The following is a 23,686-nucleotide window of genomic DNA, read 5'->3' on the forward strand; positions in this document are numbered from 1 at the left end:
TGGATCTTGGTGAAGACCCTTGGAGCCGTAGCCAGCCCGAAGGGGAGGGCCACAAACTGGAGATGCTCGGTACCTACTGCAAAGTAGGGTTGCACGATGCGTCGAAACTTCGATACGGTTTCGATACCGTGCACCCGCAAACTGTTTAATACCGTTAATTCATGTATTTCGATACAAAGCTGTGTGGCTGCACAGCTAAGTATAGTAACACATGAATGTTGTTAGAGCGGGGCTACAGCTGTGTGATACAGCCATTGCCAAGCTCCTGAGTCCCGACAAATGTGTGCGCGTGGTCATCATGATCTGATGCGACCAGCGCTGCCCTAATGATTAAAGACAGAAAATGGCAAGCGCGCTGCAAAACACCCCTATGTTTAGTCTCCTGTACCTGCGCCGCCGCTCATTAGTGCATCGCCGGCTGCATCACCTCATGCTGACCGCGCACATTTATGGTCAAGAGCAGGACAATTGCTGTATTACACAGCCGCAGCCCCGCTCGAACGGTGGAAATCAGAGAAACCTCAGCTCCACCGCTATTCCCCTGAATGCTGCAATCAAATCTGACCACAGCACTCAAGGGGTAAATGAGAATGGGGGTGCCCTTTGGATCACGTCACAAGGAATCCCTGTGACGTGATCGAGGGACATACAATATGGGAAGACAGCCCAGGGTCCATTGAAGGACCCCAGGGCTGTGACTATATTTCCTGTTGGGGCATACTTCGGTATGTTTTAACAACTGCCTGTGTACCATCAGTACACAGGCTAATGTACTGGCATATAGATATATGCCAGTACTTTAAAGTTTAAAAATAAGTTAAAAAAATAAATAAAAGTAATGTTTAAAAAAACACAAAAAAAAACAAAACACTTTACAATAAACATTAAAATAAGTCTCAATACATAAAATACACCTATTCGGTATGGTCGTGACCGTAATAACAAATTTATAGCGTAATTTATGAGGTTTACTCGGTTATAAAAGAAAAACTGCTTTTTCACTCAATGCGAGGCACGAGATCTTATGAATTTTGAACCTCCATTTGCCTCACATTAATTGTAATTAACCCAATCATGTAACTCACACATTAACCCAATGTTGTCCATTATGACTAAGGAACATGATTGGGTCAATTACTATGAGGCACATGGAGGCTTAAAATTCATCCCACCACGTGCCTCACATCGGAAAATAGAAGAAATTTTTTTTTATTATTATATTTGGTAAAGTATCGTTTTGTTATAGAGTATCGCAATACTACACGAAGTATCGGTATTGAAGTCCAAATTCTGGTATAGTGACAACCCTACTGCAAAGCGCAGGAAACGCTTCTGTGTTTGAGCAATGGGAACATGAAGATAAGCATCCTTGATGTCGAAGACAGGAACTAGTCGACCACCAAAACGTAGAGACCAGCGATCGAAGGGACTCCATGCGACACCTTCAAATCTTCACTTCGATTGTGAAGTTTCTGATCCAAAATTGGAGAAAAAGCGATCCATCCTTCTTTTGTACTGTAAATAGACTTGAACAAAACCCTTTGTTCCAGTACAAACTACAGAACTATCCAATTACTCCTTGATGGAGGAGGCTTTAAATGGCTTGAGAAAAAAAAAATCTGGGCCCTGGAGGGGCACGGAGGAGGCATTGGACAGCTAACCCAAAATTCTGCAAGAGGGTCTGACTGAGGCCGCAGTCGCGCTAAAAGAGGCTTTTGCCAGACTTCACTTTGGCATTAACTGGATCCTTTAAGGCGGAAGCATCTGCTACTGGTGAGGTATTTTCCTAAAGCCGGACCATGGGAGCATCTACCTTGGGGTGAGCTGACCATTTGGTAATACACTCATCAGAGAAAGGAAACCTATAGTCCGCATTCTTGGACACATGTATAGGCCGGTCAGGGTGTTTCAATGCATCAGAAAACAAAATTTGTCAAAACCCTTATGATCTGGAAAGACCAGAGTGAGTCCAATTTAGAGATGCAATAATTACTCATTCTGAGGGGATTCAGCAGGATCATCCGAAATCTTAATTATAACTCACTGCCTGAATGAGATCGTTCACAGCAGGAGGAGTGGATTCACTTCTATTACACTCAAACTCAGAGTCAGGGAGACGTCTCCTGAAAAAGCTGGTTCAGATATATCTCTTGAATGAAAAGGAATGAAGGACGCCTGAAAGGAAAAAAGGAAAATCAGAGGAAGTATATGCTTGATTTCCTAGCGTGCTTGCTGGATGTAATTGGAGAACTAGAACGAGTGCAATCCAGGGAAGAATCTCTGATGGCCTGGATGTTTTGTGCTGCCTTAGAGGGCTAAGGCAATGGAGATGCTAATTGCTGAGCAAGGCATTTGTTGCGGCCTGAGAGAGGCGGGCGAGATTATCAACAGCCTGGGTGAGGGAAGCCGCCCAATGGGGGGTACTATGCTCACTAACCATGGGAGCTGGTGAAACCTGTGGTGGTTTAGATGGAGGACACTGTACACAGACTGGGTCGGCCTGCCGCATGGAAACTTTGTACTGCACCGCGTACACGCAAAGTGCGTTACAATGGAAGGGGGTTAGGGACTATATATATTGAGCCTTCTACAAAAAAAATAATACTATAGCCAATGACTATCCTACCAGACCCCCCTAGGTGCTGTGTCCTCCGTGAAGCAGGAAGAATTCCAAGCGCTGTATGACTACAGTACACTAGCTCAGTGTACTATGGTGTTCACTACCAGGTGATAGAGTGAATACCGTCTGAGGGAAACGAAAACCCCCTCCCCTCCAGCAAAACCTGGACTGCGCTGGTTCGGCAGGGCGGGAATGTGACTTATGGTCCCGCTCTGCTACCGTTCAGAATGCGAAAAACCGGCGGAGCAGGGAAGAGACGGGGTGGGAACGTGACCAGCTTGGGGCCTAATGGGGAACCGAAGCAAGGGCCTAAATTAATGGTGCAAACGGCGGAACGCCGCGGCTTGTAGCAAGAAAAGGAAAATAATGTCTGTCAGCACATAAGTGTTAAAAAAAACCCTTAGCAAGGACAACACCTCAGAAGCAGAACCCCCTCTATATAATGCTGTAAAGTCCGCTGGCATAGTCTGAATTGCGCCTTCCCCATCCAGAGCAGCTCCCAATGGAGCCTGTCAGTTGTTTTCAGGCGCAGCCGGTCACCCCTTTGGAAAACGAACACACGTGGTGCGGCTGTTTGGCATCTTCAACTGCCGATGCGGTAATGATCGGGAACTGGGTGACCAAGGCAGGGAATATCCACCAGAGAGGTGGGCATCCACTAAGGTGGGAAGAGAATCCGCCAAAATGTCTGGCATCCACCGAAACAGTGAGAATTCCTTCAGACCAGCGCCTGCAGGAGTTACCAAGCGAAACACACAAGGGACTCTCACCCTACACCTGAAAAGGAAATAAAAATGAACTAAAAAAAAATCTAGCAGAATTTCCTGCAGTGCAGGACATGTCCGCCGCCACTATGCGAACACTGAGAAGCGGAGTGCTCAGCAAAGCGTATAACCTACTGGGCAGAGCCACAGTTTTTTTTAATATTAATCTAGTGTCAGCGACCTATACCCATGGTACGGTGTCATCCAGTGAAAACTTTAAACGAAAAAAGATGATTTTATTATTTTAGAAGTCAAGTTTTATTTGTGTATGTCAAAAGTGAGACACTTAATGTGGCAGCAAGAGTTAAATAAGGGCAACTATGAAATGCCCATAAAACAAACAGTGCTGCATAACCCCTTGGACCAGAATACAGGGCTGCTGAATGTTGCTTCTGTAATCATTCTGAAAATGACGTGCGGGCAATGCTTTAGGAGTGTGGCCCCGTCAGTCAGCAAGAATGCTCAGAACCACCGATTGAAAGAGACCAGGCTTAACTGGAGCAGAAGCAGTAACAGCCTATAGCTCAAGACAGAGTACAGATCTTGCTCAGTTTTATAGGTATCTTATAGATCATGACGGTGGGGATTTAAGCAGGAAGAGACACAGTTTGGTTTAAAAACCACTAGACATACCAGATTTGCTAGTTCTGGAACGATCAGAAGTTCTACTTCCGCGATCATCCTTATCCTTATCCGTGGATTTGCCATGATCGCCATCATCAGACACATCTTTCTTGTTCGGTGAAGACCTTTAATCAACCATGCAGACAAACAGATTGCTAAAATTTTAAGAATGTGACACATTGTGATATTAAAAGAAAAAAAAAAACAACAATATTATATATACATATTAGTTTTTGAAGGGAACTTTCATCAAAAGGGAAAAAAAAACACAAAAAACACTAGTAGGCAGTTAAAGCTGTCACCACATTATAGGTGGCCTATATTATACATGATGTGATTGGCGCTGTAATGTAGATTACAGCAGTGTTTTTTATTTAGAAAAACTATCATTTTTGACAGAGTTATGACCTGTATTAGCTTTACGCTAATGAGTTTCTCAATATACAACTGGGCGTGTTTTTACTATATGACCAAGTGGGTGTTGTGGAGAGGAGTGTTTGACGCTGACCAATCAGCGTCATACACTCCACTCCATTCATTTACACTGCAGATAGCGATATAGCTATAATCGCTATGTGCAGCCACATAAACACACTATAACGTTACTGCAGTGTCATTACAGTGACTATACATTACCTCCAGCCAAGATGTGATGTGTATTCAGAATCCTGGCACTTCTCTGTGATTTACAGCATAGCAGGCGTAGTCTACCGAGATTACGCTGTAAGCTGTCATTTACAGCGAGATCTCGCTGTGCTCACAGAGAAGTGGTCAGGATTCTGAATACACATCCCGTCCTGGCTGGAGGTAATGTATATTCATTGTCAGGACACTGCAGTAATGTTATAGTGTGTTTATGTGGCTGCACATAGCAAAAAAGCTATATCGCTATGTGCTGTATAAATTAATGGAGAGAAGTGTATGATGCGGATTGGTCAGCGTCATACACTTCTCTCCACAATGCCCACTTGGTCATATAGTAAAACACGCCCAGTTGTCCATTGAGAAACTCCTTAGCATAAAGCTAAAATATGTCATAACTCCGTCAAAAATGATTGTTTTTCTAAATAGAAAACACTCTGCGCCGATCACATTATGTACAAGATAAGCCACTTATAATGTGGTGACAGAGCCTCTTTAATGATAGAACGACAGGTGTATTGTACTGCTTCAGATAAGACACTAAACAGACAAAGCAGAGTCAATAGGCAAGGTTATCTTGTTATCATGTCAATGTCCATTTCAAATTCCAGTTTACCATTCGGCTGAATGCACGAATCCATCGGCCGTTGTACAGCCGCTAACGATAGATCCGTGAAACATGGACAGTACGCAGATGGCTTCCATGTGCGGTCCGTTGTTTCACGGACCAAATCAATGAAAATGCAGAGACTGTTCCGTCAAAAATGGACAGGAGTAGGACCTGTCCTATTTTTGATGGACCAACCACACGGTTCCGTTAAAACATTATTAGTGTGTATGGCCCTATTGAAATGAATGTGTCTGGGTGCTAGCGGTTAATAAAACAAAAAGTACCCTAAAAAAAATAAAAATTAAGTGGGCATGAGGCCTTAAGGCCCTTTTACACGGGCCAATAATCGGGCAAACGAGGGTTCATATGAATTCTCGTTCCCGATCATTGCTCTGTGTGCAGCCGATGAACGAAGGTTCATTGGCTGATTGGATAGTTTATGCGACATAAAATATCATCGTCATCTGCAACACATCACCCTGTGTAAACAGGGAGACATGCTGCCGACATGATAGAAATGTATGGGGACGAAGGATCATAGTAACTCCTTGTGAAAGTAGCAAACAAGCGCCAATAAATGAGCTGTCTCGTGTATCGGCGCTCGTTTTTATGGCCAAATTGGCCTGTGTAAAAGGACCCCAAGGCTGGGGCTACAGCTAGACCTATTTGTAGGGCTACTGATTGACTTTAAACTATTTGAGTGACAGCTGCAGTCCACAAGGTAGCATACAACTCAATGTTTTCAATTGGACTGTAGCTGTAGCTAAAAAGGGAAAAACTCCAGTAGTTAGCCCTTATTCACACGACAGGATTTCCCGGCCGGGTGACGGGCGTTCATAAAATCGACCGTCACCCGGCTGCAGTAGGAACAATAGACCCCTAATGGGGCTATTCACACGACCGATTTTTTTAACGGCCCGGGAAGCCTGGCCGTCAAAAAATGGGACATGCCCTATTTTCGGCCGTTTACCCTGCCCCCATAGAAGTCTATTACCCACCAGGGGGCTGGGCGGCATTAGCCACCAGGGGGCTGGGCGGCATTACCTACCAGGAGGGCTGTGTGTGGCAACAAATTTCAATGAAATTAATCCGATTTTAAAACTGACAGTGAAAAAAAACGGGTCAAAATCGGCAACATGGCCCGGAACGGATGCAAGCTGGCCGGGAAAAACGGCCGACACTCGGACCCTGTTGTGTGAACGAGGCCTAGAAGTTTAAGAAGTAAATAAAACGTGGCAATACACATTAGCTAAAGGTCAGCTAAACCTATCAAATGTGTATGGTCACAGATGGGTTCATATCACCACATGTAAAATACAGCGAGGAAACACAATTTAAAAAAAATAAAAGAAAAAAGTATCACAATCGTACTTTTCGGACTTGTCGGTTGAATGTCGCCGGTCACTACTTGATGATGACTTCTCTTTTTTTAGCTCAATTTCATTCTTGTCTAAAGGCTTCTTACCAGCAGGCTCATTCTTTGCCTACAGGAGGGCGGGGGGAGAAACAAAACATTAAAACACAGAAAAACTTTTTATCTGCAATTTTTTTCTGCTCAATCATAGGTGCAGAAAAATGAGAACAGAAGCGCCGGATCTGTTGCATGATGGAAACTAACCATGCAGTGAGCGCTGCATTTTTTTGTCCTGGATTTTTGACAGAAGACTCAGACGTGAACATAGCCCACGGCTCTACTCACATGTTTTGTATTGAAAAGTTTGTGTGAGAAAATTTGGGAAAAACAAACAACTATATAAAATAATAGTGTCTAACCGACTGCTCACTATAAAATCTTTGGATGACAGAAAATTCAGTATGGGTAAAGGCTTCAGCCACTAGGAGGTGGAGATTGAGCAGAAACTGTAGGGCTCCTCGTACACAGCCAATACCCCTCCGATTTTTTTAAAGATACTGTCCCCAGTTTATCGATTCCCTACCTCCTAACTGACCTAATAGGCGCTTTGCTGCTAATAACTAGTGTGTTTTGTTTTAAAAAAAAAACAAAAACAAAAAACACTATTTGCAAAGTTACGAGCCGACAGCTGGGGTGCTTGGCGTGGGCTCAGCGCGTAAGCCCGCTCCAAATATAACCCCGCCGCTCTCCATGAAGTGTATTTTTGTCGTGGGTCGGTAAGGGATTAAAAGAAATCACACTGTAGTTAGCAGCAAAGCGACTATAAGATTAATAAGGAGATAGGGAATTGATAAACTGGTTGATAAATAGGCTCTTTAAATTTCCTGCAGAAGTATAGGCTGTGGATAAGAGTAGCACCATTTTCTGCTTTGTGTCACCTCTTAAAAGTGACTGTACACACTGCGGTAGCTGCCGCAAAACCGAGTAACGCGTCGCAAAAGGCGGCATGTGGTTTTACTGCAGTTTTGGTTTTTATCACCGTGTAAACTGGGGAGACTAAGAGACAGCGCTACAGCACGGGTAACAGAATTTTTTTATTTATAACTCAACGTAAAAAAAGACCGTAGGTATATGCTGTTGCCACTAGAAGGCTTGACACGAGGAAATATTGAAAAAAAAAATTGACCCTCCTACAGGATATAACCTGCCCAGACACTGAGCTATTCAGTCTGTCTGCAAGGAGAAGCAGATACAAGGTGAGGGAAGAACGTCAAACAATAGAGGAGAATCCCTCAAACTGGAAACAATGAACAAAAAACATTGGAAATGCAATGAGGTGGGAGGCATCCCCCAACGAACTGGACAAGAAAAGGATTTTACGGTGAATCCTGTTTTCTTGTAAGTTACATTAGGGGACACAGAACATGGAACGTCCTAAAGCAGCCCCCAGGAGTGAGAACAGAACACAGGACATGATCATCTATTTTACGGATACCTGCAAGACCTTGCGACCTAGGGTAGCGTTTGCAGAAACAAAGGTGTGCACCTGATATAACTTGACAAAAGGTGTTCAAAGACCACTTAGCCCCCCCTTACACAACTGAAGGACAGAAGCCTGATGGAGCACAGCCTGTAGGGAAGTCCAAACGCTCTAGAGCAGAGCGAGATGTGACACAAAAGGGGAACCTTTCCCCAAAGCGGTTTAGCCTCGCGAAAAATCTGTAGAATCCATCGAACTTCCGCCTAGGCCAGAATCTGCGCAGCATCGGCCATAACCGCCACACTACGAGTGCCGCCCTGATGATTCAGATAAGCCACGGCAGTGGCATTATCTGTTTGAACCTGAACTGGGTGTCTTAACTGCGACTTTGTCCAGTGCAACAGGCTCAGGAAAATGGCTCTCCGTTCCAGAAGATTAAAGGGAAGATTTCAGTGAAGACCACAGCCCTTAATCCCTGAGGCTCCAAAAGGAGACACCCAAAGTTCGAAGTCGTCCTTTACTAATTAAATCTCTCCGAATGGTCATTGCTTCCATAGTGCAGGGGGAATTTCTATCCTCAGTTGACACCAAGGACACGTATCAGCACGTTTCCATTTGTCAAACTCACGAGTGAATATCCCGTCATTACCAATTCATGGCCCTTGCCAGCGGTCTGGCCACGAAGGTTCTTTCTATTGTGATGGCGCTCCTTTAGACTGGGGGTAGTCGGTCACCCCGTACCTGGACGGCATCCTGATGAAATCCTCCTTCAGACAGGACAACGAGATGGCTCTTCAGATTACACTTGATGCTCATGCATGTCTCCATCCTAGCAGACGGATTTTGGCAGTCGCCTTATACACTCGCTCAACGTGCTGCAGAACCCACGAAAGGACCGAAAACGAGGACCCGTCTGCTTGACTGGGATAGCACGTTTGACCCAGTTTTGAGGAACATGGGTACTCATGCCACCCGTAGATAATCTCGGCCAATCTAGGTCCAAAGAGACGGGAACATGCAAAAGGGAGCGCTGTCACTAACTGCTTGGAAGCAGAATTAGCAAGCCAAGATTTAAAGTTAAGCATGTGTCCATGTGCAGTGTCTTATGCACCTTTTTATTGGTAACAATTATAAATTTAAGTTTAGGAAATTGCAAATATGGATTAAGGCACTTTTAAATACTCAATGTAACATTCTTTTCTCCATTGATTAATTAGAGATAGATTAGATAGGATAGGTTAGATTAGATAGGATAGGTTAGATTAGATAGGATAGGTTAGATTAGATAGGATAGGTTAGATTAGATAGGATAGGTTAGATTAGATAGGATAGGTTAGATTAGATAGGATAGGTTAGATTAGATAGGATAGGTTAGATTAGATAGGATAGGTTAGATTAGATAGGATAGGTTAGATTAGATAGGATAGGTTAGATTAGATAGGATAGGTTAGATTAGATAGGATAGGTTAGATTAGATAGGATAGGTTAGATTAGATAGGATAGGTTAGATTAGATAGGATAGGTCAGATTAGATAGGATAGGTCAGATTAGATAGGATAGGTCAGATTAGATAGGATAGGTCAGATTAGATAGGATAGGACAGATTAGATAGGATAGGACAGATTAGATAGGATAGGACAGATTAGATAGGATAGGACAGATTAGATAGGATAGGACAGATTAGATAGGATAGGACAGATTAGATAGGATAGGACAGATTAGATAGGATAGGACAGATTAGATAGGATAGGACAGATTAGATAGGATAGGACAGATTAGATAGGATAGGACAGATTAGATAGGATAGGACAGATTAGATAGGATAGGACAGATTAGATAGGATAGGACAGATTAGATAGGATAGGACAGATTAGATAGGATAGGACAGATTAGATAGGATAGGACAGATTAGATAGGATAGGACAGATTAGATAGGATAGGACAGATTAGATAGGATAGGACAGATTAGATAGGATAGGACAGATTAGATAGGATAGGACAGATTAGATAGGATAGGACAGATTAGATAGGATAGGACAGATTAGATAGGATAGGACAGATTAGATAGGACAGATTAGATAGGACAGATTAGATAGGACAGATTAGATAGGACAGATTAGATAGGACAGATTAGATAGGACAGATTAGATAGGACAGATTAGATAGGACAGATTAGATAGGACAGATTAGATAGGACAGATTAGATAAAGCGTCTGTTTATGCAGGCTATGCCCCTACCAGAGGTACCAGGATAATCAATTTGTGCAGAAGTAGAACAAGGGCAGGATCTGCGTCACGATATGTATTTTAACAAGAAAAAGATTTTATGGTGACTATAAAAATCCAATTTTCTCAGAATCATTGAGGACACCGCACTATGGGATGGAAACAAAGAAATAAGACCTGCCACATGACCTGCTTATCATACAGCAGCCTGAAGAATATTGCGGCCGAGACTGCTCATAGTGTGAACACTGTAAAGTTTGGCGAAGGTAAGAGTTGAAGACCATGTTGCAGTCTTTCACACTAAAGTAGGGTCGCACGATGAATCGAAACTTCAATACTCTGCATCCCCAAATGGTTCGATACCGTTATTTCATGTATTTCGATACTTAGATGTGCGGACGCACAAGTATAGTAACACATGAATGTATGTGAGCGGGGCTGCGGCTGTGCAATACAGCCATTGCCCCAGTCCTGAGTACTGACAAGTGTGCGGTGTCAGGATGATGCGAAGTGGCCGGCGCTGCACTAACAAGCGGCGGCACTGAAAACAGAACATAGCGGGCGGACTGCAAAACACCCCCATGTTCTGTCTTCAGTACCTGTGCCACCGCTCATTAGTGCAGCGCCGGTCGTATCACCTCGTTGCCGACCGCACGCGCATTTACTGTCAGGAGCGGGGCAATGGCTGTATTACACAGCCGCAGCCCCGGTCTATAACGGTGGAGATCAGGGAAAACTCATCTCCGCCGCTATTCTTCTGAATGCTGCGATCAAAGCATTCAGAGGTAAATGGGAAGGGGATGTCCCTTTGAATCACCACAGAGAGTTCCTGTGACACAATCGAGGGCCATACCATATATGGGAAGACAGCCCAGGGTCATTGAAGGACCCCAGGGCTGTCTTACCATATTTCCTGTTAGGGCATACTTAGGTATGTCCTAACAACTGCCTGTGTACTATCCGTACACAGGCTAATGTACTGGCATATAGACCTATACCAGTCCATTAAAGTTTAAAAATAAAGTAAAAACTTAAAATAATGTTACATAAAAAAATACACACACCTTTTTCACAATAAACATTAAAATAAGTCTCAATACATAAATTCGGTATTGGCGCAGCCGTAATAACCTGCACAACAATTTTTTTTGCGTAATTTATGATGTGTACATTGTAAAAAATAAATAACGTTTTTTTCACTTATTGTGAGGCACGAGGTGTGATGAATTTAATCTCCATGTGCCTCACATTAATAGTAATTAACCCCATCACGTACCTTACACATTAACCCATTAGGACTGAGAAACCTGATGGGGTTAATTACAATTAATGTGAGGCACATTTAAAATAAATCACACCTTGCGCCTCACATGAGAAAACGGAAGAACTCTTTTTTTATTTTATTTTTTATTACTATTGGCAAAGTATCGTTTTGCTATCGAAATCGCAATACTACACAAAGTATCGGTATCGAAGTCCAAATTCTGGTATCGTGACATCCCTACCAGAGAGGCTAAAAGCTTGATGCCGGACAGTCTGTCTTGGTAAAGAATCTGGAATGGTGACAGCTCAAACCCACTCCTAATGGAAGTTATCACTACAATGAATGCAACCTTCCCAGAGAGGATCTTAGAAGAAGCCTCGAATAAAGGCTCAAATTGAGCGTCCTGTATAGTCTTCAAGTTCTGATCGCAGGGGGCAACCAGCGGTGGAAACGCAGTGAGGTGAAGTTATAAGAAAAGTCTTCAACATGGGACAGAGACCGTTAGAATAGAAGGTACAGAATTGAGACCGTACCCTGCAGAATTGCCAAGCCAAGACCCTACTCCAAACCATAATTAAGAAAAGGAAAGAAGTCAGATTCCATCCTCTTGTCTTTCACTTTGAGCTCCTCACACCAGGGGGAAAAAAAGCCTTACAGGTTCATTGATATACCTTTGCCAATCTTAACTTTGTTTAAATGACGGAGTCAAAATCTTATGACCTCCACCTCAAAATCCACTCTATTAAATGCAACTGAGGTAAAGTGCGTGTGGAGAGAAAGCAGACCTTCAAAAAAGTAGCTTGGGACACAGGGCTATTTGCCAAGGAGTGTATGCTCGAATTCAGACTGGTGTAAGGGTAACAGCCAGAGGGTGTTGATCCTTTGTATTTCATTTTTTGTGGGAGATTAGGTGACCAAAAAAAAAAAAAAAGCCATTCTGGCGTTTACATTTTGTTCTTTTTTACAGCGTACACCGTGCAGGTTAAATAATTATATAATGTAATAGTTCAGACTTTTACGGATGCGGCGATACCAATTAGGTTTAATTATTGTTTTACTATGCTCTTTAACTTTTTATAATTTTTCTTTTTTTTTATTAGTCCCCCTAGAAGACTTCAACCAGCGATCGTTAGATGGCTTGCACTATATACTGCGATACTAATGTATTGCAGTATATCGTGATTCTGACAAGCTTCTATTAAGCTCTGCCAGAGGCAGAGCTTAACAGGAGCACAAAGATGGCGGACCTGGGGGCTTTCATTAGGCCCCCAGGCAGCCATAGCAACCATCGCCACCACGCAATTGCATTGCGGGGGGCGTGATAAGCTGTTAGAGGGGGTCACCCCCCTCTAATGATTTAAACGCCGCGGTCGCTATTGACTGTGGCATTTAACGATTTAAACCAGCGGGTTCGCACTCGTTACTCTGAAGTGTTTGGCAGTAACATACAGCCGACACCCGCATCGTATGGAGCGGGTTCACTATGTGAGCCCGTTCCATACTTCCCCCTACCTGACTTTGGTGTACGTCGGGAAGGGGTTAAATTCTTAGTGTCAAGCTTTCTAGTTGCAGTTGTGTCCAACCAACGCAACGAACGAGAACATTTTCTGTTACGGTTTTTAATAAATAAGGCCCAAAGTGCAGGTGTGGAAAACTGCTAATAAAAAAAAACACAATACATGATACACTAAAAATTGTGGTCATGAAAACTGTTATTACACAAGAACACAAAATCGATGGCTTAATATGATCACTTAGAATTATAGGTTTGTTTTCATTTCTGCATCTTCAAGATGTTACTTTTGAATTCTAAGCTTAAAGCCAAATTGTTGATCTCTTCAGTTTTGCGAAATCATGTATATGTTAAAACAGCCAAGGGTTAAAGAACGAATAATGTGGCATTTAGGCTTCTTGTCTTAGTGATACTAAGGTGCCCATACACATTAGTTGAACGTCGTCAGAACCCACCGATTTCCGCTTGACCAGCCGACTATCCTATGTGTATGGGGGTGTCCCAACACTACCCCAATTTCATAGGAAAGAAGGATGGGGTAGGTGAGAGTTCATAACTTAGATGTGATCACTATTAGCTGATCCTGTGTCTCAGAGATGCAGGACCCAATTTCAGCTGAACGGACGGACTCTGCTCAGACAGAATAATGTATAAAATTGAAAATAATAATTTAAAAGTGGTTTAAAAACACAAATGACTAAAAATAAAATTTCCGTGCAGAGTTGAAGGTCGTTTTTAACCTCTTAGTGTCTACCAATATGCCTTTTCACGGCGGTCACTAAGGGGTTTTAGGCTAGGCCGCTGCCTTTTCACGACAACCTAGTCCAAGTCCTGCACGGGTGTCCCGTGAAGGCTGGGGTGGTGGCTCTGTTGTCTGATGACAGTCAAGCTCCTGCTCCAACGGTAGGGATCGTCGTTTACTTAGATCGCGGCTGTTTAGTTAAATGCTGCTGTCAATAGCGACCGCAGCATTTTACTTTTTTACCGAGGGAGGCACACCTTAATAGGCATAATGCTCTGGTATACCGAGTATACCAAGGCATTATGTCTGCGATCTAAAGATTTCATAGTGAAGTCCCCTAGAGGGACTGAAAAAACAAGAAAATGAAAAGGATTATCAAAATAAAACCACTTTTTTACTGTAATTTGCATTAAAGTGTAAAAAAGAAATAAAAAAGTACACGTATATGGTATCGCCGTGAACAGAACGACCAAAACAATAAAGTAAAACATGTAGTTTAAACCGAAAGGTGAACAGCGTAAAAAAAAAACGCAATAAAACCGCAAGAGTGCTATTTTTTTTCCATTGAACCCCCAAAGAAGTCAAGATAAAGTTATTCATGGTGTCCCATGTGCCCCAAAACCGTACCAAACAAAAACTACGTCTCGTCCCTCAAAAAAGAAGCCCTTAAATCACTATTGACGGAAAATTTAAAATAAGATTGCTCTTGGCAAGAGACAATGCAAAAACAAAATAATTTTCGTTCAAAAGAGTGTGCAAAAGTCGTAAGAAATTTTTAAAAAAAACGATACATGTGGTATCACTGTAATCGTACCAAACCATAGAATAAATGTAACATGTTATTTACGCCGCACAGCTAACAGCGTGAATTTAAAACGCATAGAACAAGGTCAGAATAAGGTTTTTGTCTATTCCCCCATAAAAAAAAAAAAATTATAAAAGTTAATCAAAAAACTATATGTAACCCAAAATGGTCCCATTAAAAACTACAACTAATCCCGCAAAAAAACAAGTCCTCATACAGCTATGTCAACAGTATTAAAAAAAAAAAAAAAAAAGTTACAGCCTTGAATGCGAAAATAGAAAATTCCTTTGTCATTAGGGACTAAAATAGGGTGGTCACTAAGGGGTCAAAAGAAACGGACGAGTAAGGGCTCATGCACACCCATTTTCTTCAGTGTGCTATCCGTTTGTTTTGTTTTTAAACAGATAGCACACTAACCCATTCAATTATATGGGCCGATGCACACACCCGTGTTTTTTGCGGATCAGTGTGCCCGATCCGCAAAACTGAGAGCAGGTCATTCTCCTGTCAATTTTAGCAGATCAGACTCGCCCATCTATTGAATGGTCTATTAAAAAAAAAACAAAAAAAAAAAAACACCTGACTGCACACGGAAGACATAGATCCGTGCTTGGTGGCCGAATAAAAGGTCAATTTGTGCAATAGGCCCGACTGCTTGAATTGCAGCATTGCTGAAAAACAAAATTATTTAACATTTACAGGTGGTCATGCAAATTATAACATACGTGCACCAAGTTTTCATTGGTCTTCTCGCAACATAGGTTTTCATCGCAGAGATTAGTCAATCGGAGACTACATTACTTGCCTTTTCCACTGAAATCATTCTTCCGTGAAGTTCGGTTCTGTGGAGATGATTTATGCATTTTGTTGCATCTTCTGAGGAGGACATTGTTACAAATCCATAACACCGTGCTCCAGGACTACGAGCATTGGTTACCACCTTTGCACCAACAACCTTAAGAGTTTGGAATCAAAATAAAACATAGTATTCATGGACACATTAACAAGATTGTTACTGCTAGACAGACTAAACAACTCCATAGCCAAAAAAACAAAAACAAACATACAGGTGTGCTGAAAATGGAGCTTCCAATATAAGGTTGTCTTCATCAAAGAGGTTGACTCATCTCACTGAATGCATCCCAGACGGTGCATTATGCCTCAAATTTTATATTAAATCCAATGTTATTTGAGATGCTTCCTTTTCCAGATTAAGTAGCATTTACAGTCCATGGGGGGGGGGGGGGGGGGTTGGGGTGTCTTCTGTTGGAATTAGTTGCCATACTCCAGAAGTGCAGATTGATGTGGCCCATTCATGTGCACTAGATCTCCGGGAGTCTTTTACAGGACGGCTATCTGAATAGCCACGTACACCCTCTAGGAATGAGCATTCCACGGGTTCTGCACAGGACATGCCAGAGGTCACGTTGGGGCTGGGTTTCAAATGCAGCTTATTTACAGGAAGGTGAGGCAGGCAAGAATTAAACCATTTGAAAACCTTGTAAATCTTTCATTTTAAAGAAGGTACCGGAATAGACCTATGATCATTTTCTAAAACCTTGAGCTAAGACAAACCCTTTAAAGGCCATGTAATAAAAAATAAATTAAAAAAAGACTATTTTAAAAACAGTTTTTTTTGAGTACTCACCATAAAGTTATTTTCTCAGAGTTCATAGTGGGACACAAACCCATTCAATTCTATGGGCCCATGCACACGACCGTGGTTTCCATGGTCCGTGCATTGGCCAGGAGCCCAGAGAACAAAAAAATAGGACAAGTCATTTTACGGGCCGCATTTGGGGTCCGGGCTACTAAGAGTCAATCCACATCTTGTATGTGAACGGTTCGGATGACAATCGGTGGCCGTCCGTGCCCGGAATCACGGCTGCGGCCATGAGGCCTAAGATTGAAAATCAAATTGATTTCCCAAGAGGGGGATAGGTGGACGATCAGGGAAAACCGCATGAGCTACCCCATCATGACGTCAGCTTTAGACGCCAACGGACAACCAAAGATGGAGAGTGCAGACACCTGCCCCTTCAGGGTTAAGAGTGCAAAACTCTGATCCAGACCACCCTGCAAAAAAGGAGAGCAGTCCGGACAGAAAAGAACACAAGGGGAGAAGCTTGCGATACTCACACCAATGAAGGCAGGCCTTCCAGGTACAATGGTAAATGCAAGCTAAAGGCAGAATCCTAGCCTTGAGCATATTAAAAATAACACTCTACGAGAGACCACGAGTCTGCAGAATGGCGGCGACATCAGCCACGCCGTTAAACGTAGATTCCAAGGTATAGAGACTATAGCTCCGCATACAAACAACGGTGCGGCCAATCTGGGGCTATCAGAATGGCCGGAATTCTTTCTGCATTGAGCCGGAGGAGCTGCGGCAGGAGAGGAAGAGGGTGGGGGAGGGGGGAGAGACAGAAAAAGCCGGACCAGGGCACAGGCATCCGGATCTCGAGCGATGAAGTATGGAACCTGGTGGTTCAAACTGCAGGCTATTGGGTACACGTTCCGTTAAAGACGCTCTGTCACCTATCTTTGATCGGTCAACTCCTCTTTACATGTATGTGTTTTTAACGGCCTGAGGAAGACGCTAGTACAGCGTTGAAACGCGTAGCCATTTTCATCAACGTTTTCAATAAACATCTATTTATATATACCTCTCTTTCCATCATCATTGATTTCCTGCAAACAGCCACGCAGCAGCGCCTCATAGGATCCTCCCCTTTTTTTCCACTATTTCCATATGTTCTAACTAGTGGTGACCACTCTGTTTACTGGTTTGGATCCTGGCAGCAGCACCAATGGACCTACCTATTATCTACACCAAGCACTAACGTGAGCATAACATACCACGTTTATTACTCCTTTCAAACCCTATTGACCTGCACCATGTGGCGCCGTGCTTTTTGCTTCTCTGTTCATTTATTAGATTATGTAGAAGATAGGGCAGTTATAAACTGGTGACAGAGCCTATTTAACCCCACCTGAGACATATTTGGACAAAGACCTCCTGATGAGAAGACCACTCCCCGGAATCCACCGTTTCACGTCTAAAAGTCTGCGACCCAGTTATTAACCCCGGGAATACGTACTGCAGTCAGAGCCCGAACGTGAGGCTTCCGCCTAGGCCAGAATCTTTGCGGCCTCAGCCATCACAACGAGTGCCGTCCTGGTGATTACCATAAACCACAGCCGTGGCATCATCCGTTTGAACGCGCACTATGTGTCCTGACAGCGACGATGTCCAGTGCAGCAGGCACATGAAAATGGCTCTCAATTCCAGGAGGTTAATGGGAAGGAAGGATTCCTTGAGACTGGTTCCAAAAGCTGAGCCCCCTTGAGACTGGCATCATTGCAGTGGATTAGCCAGTTCAGTGAAAGGAACTACCCCGGGGCATGGCCGGAGAGATCAACCACCGAAGCGAGCAACGTACTGCGAGGGGGGGTGAACTTCAGATCAAGAATCCAAGGGTCCGTTCCACCGGGAGAGGATCGCCCGTTAAAGATGGCGCTGTCAAACTGCACAAGGAGTGAGGGAACTGTCTTGATAGAGGCCACCATGGTCTCAAGAACCCACATGGCAGATGTAAAGTTGAGTCTGCAGAGAACGAATCTCGTCCTGAAGAAATCGATAGATGGTGTGGAGGACGGGAAACCTTTGCAAAAGACAACCCTCAAAAACACAATCTGCTGGGACTAGCTACATTAAAGGACAGGTGCTGCGGATTTTTTTTTTTTATATAAAATTAGCTTTTAGTGTTATTAAAATACATTTTGTGTGTTTGTGTTTTACTTTTTTCTTTCTTCTAACTTTTACCTCACTATGGGGGCTGCCATTTTTTTTTTTCATCTCTGTATGTGTCGATTAACGACACATACAGAGATGGAATACGGCACATACATCCCCATAGAGATGGTGTACGCCGTCTCACTTGTGAAAAAAAATAAAAAAATTAGAACAATGTCTAATTTATATACTAAATGTTTAACTAAAAAACAAAAAAATTCTAACGACACATTCCCTTTAAAGATTTCTATGGGTTGACAATCCAACTGAAGCTGAAAAAGAGAAATTTCCCCCTGTTCCATGGAAGCAATGACAGCCTGGAGATTCCATCCGAAAATAACGAACTTAAATAGGCGCTTGGAGGTCCAGGATGGACCAAACCGAGCCACCCTTTTATCGGCCTGACAAAAGTTGGAATAGAAACCCCGAAACCTTTGATGATTCGAGGGTACCAGAAGAATTGCTCCTTCAAGGGGGCGAGAATCAATCAATAAAAAAAAAAAAAGGGGGGTGGACCCCCTTGAGGGGCATGGTGGAACAGCGCACTGAAAGAAACGCTCTGAAGGAAGACTGATAAATTTGATCATGTATCCGGAGGACACCACCTCCCAAACCCTGGCATCCAAACGTGAGAGCCAGATGTCCTTGAAGTGAAGAAGCCTGCTCCCCACCTGAGAGGAATGGGGCGCATCTTCAGGCGAAAGTGGACTTACCGGCTCCAGCCCTCGCAGGTAGAGGCCAGGGTCGCCAGAAAGAAGGTTTGGCTTCCTGATCCTGGCGAGATTGTAGTCTGGAAGACGTGGTGTCTGAGAAGCAACGAAGGGTCTGAAAACGAGGACCCATCATCTTTTCGAACAGAATTAGTTTGAACCGGTTTTAATGAAAATTGGGAGCTCTTGCCATCTGTAGCCTCTGAGATAATCTTGGCCAATATAGGTCTAAAGAGACATGTACATGCAAAAGCTTACGCAGTGAGGGACCACTTGGAAGCTTGATCAGCAGACCAAGCTTTAAGCCAGATAGTCCTGCAGCTAGCAAAAGAAGAGGCCAAGGCCTAAGCCACCAGACAGGCAGCCTCACACACATACTTGGACACATTGGAAATCAGATGAAACAACCACCAGTTCCTCTGAAGGACGGACAGAGAGAAGGCCATGACCGAGTTTGTACGCCCATTCAGTGATCGCTCTGCTAACCCAGTTAAAAGCAAAAATCGGGAGACTGATCTAGCGGAAGCCTCAACAGTAGTTTTAGCAAAGGAGTCCACACGGTGATCCAGAGGATCTGTGAAGGAAGCGGAGTCTGCCATAGGCAAAGTAGTAGCCTTGGCTAAATGAGAAACAGGAGGATCCACCACCGGAGACCCAAGCCATTCGGATTAACTCCTTTCTTGAAGAGGGTGGAAAACATCCAGATGGCTAAAGTGAGGAAACTTCTTGTCCGGACGTTTCTAATTCCTTAAAAACAACACCTTCAAGTTCCGAATGGGCTGGAAAGATCGCTTGGGAACGATGAGGCTGAAGAAAGGTAATGGAGTCAGTTAACGGGGAAGGTGCAGAATTAGTGATGTGAAAGACGAACCCCCACTGAGGTGGGAAGGACGGTTTTAACCCTTACCAACTGAAACGGAGTCAGAATCAGACCATTCACCCTCAGACAAAACGTCTTTTGGTGGGGTAAGTTAAACAGAAGGATGGTGAAAGCGAAGGCAGGCGAGTTGACCTGGTTCGCTTCAGGGTCTGCCACGAGAAGATGACATGGACGGCATGCACCGCATAAGGAAGTAGCCTGACCACAAGGAAATTTAGTATTGCACTTGTAACATGCATAATAAATTGCAAAGGTTGCCTGGCATGAGAGTTCTCCCTTAGGGTCAGACATGGCAATAGAAGGGGTTACTAAACCACACACTGTAGTAGTGGGAGTGAAGAAAGCAATAGAACCACTCAGGACTGCCAGCAAAATATACTGCTCCGTAGGGAGTAATGGCTGCCTTTACCGAATTCTGCTAGGATAAGAACACACTCCTACAGGAAGTAAGCTCAGGGCACCTGTAGGGAAAGTATAAAAAGGTCAAGGGCCAGTCCTACCCAGTTTCAGAGTGCCTGATATCCTTCCTGAGGCAAAAATGTAGCAGCACTGGTCAGGAGGTCCTGTGTCCCCAGTTGCGCCTGTCCAATTGGAGGAGAGAGCGAGGAAACAAAAGGCTCTGCCCAAGGAGTGCTAAGATTAGCAGCTTGCGGTCATGTGAGGAGACCGGCCAATCAGAGAAGGCGGATTCCCGATGAGGGGACGGAGAAAGAGTGTACTGGAGCGCGATTGGAAGGGAGGGAGAACAATCTCCCAGATGAAACAACCAGTAGAAGCCACCCCCACTCAGTGTTACATCCTTTACTAAGGGGATACTGGCGGGAAAAGTGTTAGAGGTGCTCCTTAGGCTGGTGGGTGAGAGGAGCTGACGCTCTTGTCCCACTTTTTTTTTTTCATAGGCAGGTTGGACAACGGTGCACTTACAATAGGTTACCATGTGCCCACCAAGGAGGGAACACAGGGAGACTGTCAAACCTGTGTCCCATTTTCTTGCTTTATTTTAAAAAAAAAAATGGAGTCCATAAGCCAATATTTCTTAGACTTCAGTTGTATAAATGTGCGTGTCTGCATGAAAACATCCTTTCAGCAGAAACCAAGGGATACAGAAGTTTTTTTGTTTTTTTTTTATAGAAAGGACATGCTCACAAAGCTACAGCTGAGCCCTAAACTAGGGAACAAAATAGTAACAGAACGTAAAAATTTCAGGATAATGCAAAAGTGGAACACCCACCTATCGCACATTTATGGCATATCCTGCAGATTTGCCTCAAATGTGGAGTTGCAAATGCCCCTTTAATGAGAAATACAAAGTGGAGTAAATCTGCCCTGAACATCCCCCCCTTCACCCAGAATGCGTTTCATTTTTTCCAAAAATATATTAAACAAAGAGAAAGGTAAGGCAGGTTTCCAACAACCGTCTAGAATAGTAGGCAAAACACAAAATAACATTCCAATTTAACGGTTATTTGCTTTCGGATTAATATTAGGGGAAAATGTCTTCAATGCACTTGAACAGGGTATTAGAGAACTATACAAGTTTGTAACATTTGGATCTAAAAAAAAAAACAAAACAAATACATAAAATATTAAAATACTATACCTTCCCATACTTGCTGAACAGGTTCTTCAAGTCTGTTGCTCTTGTGGTAGATGAAAGTCCACTCACCCACAAATTTCTACCAGAGATGGCGTCAATTTGTCCTGGCATCAAATAAAGTCATGTCTCAATAATAAGCCATGCATAAATTGAAAAACAAATGGCACACTAACTGATATATAAAACAGTACCTCTGCTTAGGGAGCACAGTGAGCTAAATATTATGTAACTAAATTAAGAGCGACTGCATAATACACAGTTATAACTGAATCGGAAGAGGCCAGGCACAAAAAAAAAAAATTCAAACCCCAAGGATATTTCACATATAGTCATCTTCAGTTGGCACAGACTGCCGCACGTTTACCGTATGTAAAAAAATGGGAAAGGTTTACCTGCTTTGTCCAGATTGGATTTGATCTCAAACCTGGTGATCACAGCTCCTGAGCAGAGCCATGTTACAACAATGTGAATGCAGCTTGGAGCTTATCTTAAAACTAGTAAAAAAATAACTCATAACTAAGAATAGGACAATAATTTTCACTGAAAAGGACTTATGCAAGACATGATGACGAAGAGTAAATGCACTGTCAAAAAACTTTTGATATGTCCGAGACATATCAGAAGTTTTGATCGTTGGGGTCCGGGTGCTGAGACCCCCACCATTGCCAAAGCAAAGGTGCAGAAGGGTTTAGCTGAGCAACCTCGGCTGTGATCGGCGTTCTTTGTTATGCTGAAGAAGGGGCTCACAAACCTATCTCCAGCATAAATGAGGAACGCCGATCCAGACTAAAGTGCAAGGCGCAGAGCGCTTTTGCCCCTTCGTCTCAGTGACTGTTTTCAGCATCTGGACCCCAACTGATCAAATATTTTAATCTCGCTATGACATATCAAAAGTATTTGGAAAATGCAGATACTATTTTAACACTTGCCGTGGCTAAATAATAAGGGATAGAGATTAGATGGTATCAAATTAAAGCCCAAAATCTTAGCTTTTATTACATAATTATACCATGTACAAAATTCTAGGTGCAACATTCAGAGCGCAGCACACTGGTTGGGAGGGGGTAAGCTGCAAGTGACAGCAGGAAGACCCCCACCAATTGTCACATTAGGGTAGGAGTATAGCTTTGTCCAACTACAGGAGTGAGAAGCTACACAAAATATTGATCACCCTCCACAAAGGTGGCCAATAAAACTTATACCCCATAGCCGTGAAAAGGTGGCACTATGACATAAGTCTGGCACAGATGTCTCGTGCCGGCTAGAGCGGGTGTCAGGCTTTCTAAAAAGAGCCAAGCACCTACTCTAGCGGGCAGGATCTAAGTCAGCATCGATACCACCCACTGTCAATAGCGATAGCCGCATCCAAGTGGTTTGAGAGGGAGGAGGCTCCCTTCTCTCACCTAATCGGCAAACCCGCTGATTGTTTTTATGGCAGTCGAGGAGTCCAACAAAGGTTCCCAGGTCTGTCTTAAGTGAATGCCGGCAAGGTCATGGTATTGACGCGTCTGTAAAAACCAACTATAAAACCGATTACATTATTAAACCTGCGCGAATGCCGTAAATGAGACTATAGAAAAACAAAAAAATTATTTGTCATTAACCCCTTAGTGGCAAGCCTATTTTAGGCCTTAATGTCCGAGCTATTGTACACGATTCTGCAGTTTTTATAAATATCCCACATGTGGGCCTAGTGTGCTAATGGACTGAAACAGGCCCCAGAAGCCAAGGTACCCCTAGAGGACTTTGGGGCCTTCTTTTCACGAGAATATATTTTAGGCACAAATGTCAGGTTTGAAGAACTAAGGCCTCATGCACACAAACTTATTTTTTTCCTCCCGTAAATACGGGTCCGGTGTCACCAGTATTCCACCCGTATTTACGGGCACGTTTTCGCTGCAAAATTGCACTGCACTAATCGGCAGCCCTTCTCTCATCAGTGCAGGATAGAGAGAAGGGGCAGCCCTTTCCGCAGTAAAAGAAATTCATACTTACCCGGCCGTTGTCTTGGTGACGCGTCCCGCTTTCGACATCTAGCCCGACATCCCTGGATGACGCG

At 43.4% G+C, this 23,686-nt stretch overlaps 1 protein-coding gene across 1 annotated transcript in view; it reads right to left on the reverse strand.

The window, feature by feature from the left end:
- SAFB (scaffold attachment factor B) overlaps positions 1–23,686 on the reverse strand; it is a 163,590-nt gene that overhangs the window by 98,058 nt on the left and 41,846 nt on the right. Inside the window, exons 7-10 of the mRNA XM_075863558.1 lie at positions 21,631–21,731; positions 15,450–15,599; positions 6,632–6,744; positions 4,018–4,133 (exon numbers count right to left, since the gene is read on the reverse strand). Coding sequence (XP_075719673.1) covers positions 4,018–4,133; positions 6,632–6,744; positions 15,450–15,599; positions 21,631–21,731 — 480 coding nt within the window. The remainder of the gene's footprint in view (positions 1–4,017; positions 4,134–6,631; positions 6,745–15,449; positions 15,600–21,630; positions 21,732–23,686) is intronic.

The sequence above is a fragment of the Rhinoderma darwinii genome, chromosome 1 (assembly GCF_050947455.1).
Source record: "Rhinoderma darwinii isolate aRhiDar2 chromosome 1, aRhiDar2.hap1, whole genome shotgun sequence".
In the NCBI taxonomy this organism is placed as follows: Eukaryota; Metazoa; Chordata; class Amphibia; order Anura; family Rhinodermatidae; genus Rhinoderma; species Rhinoderma darwinii.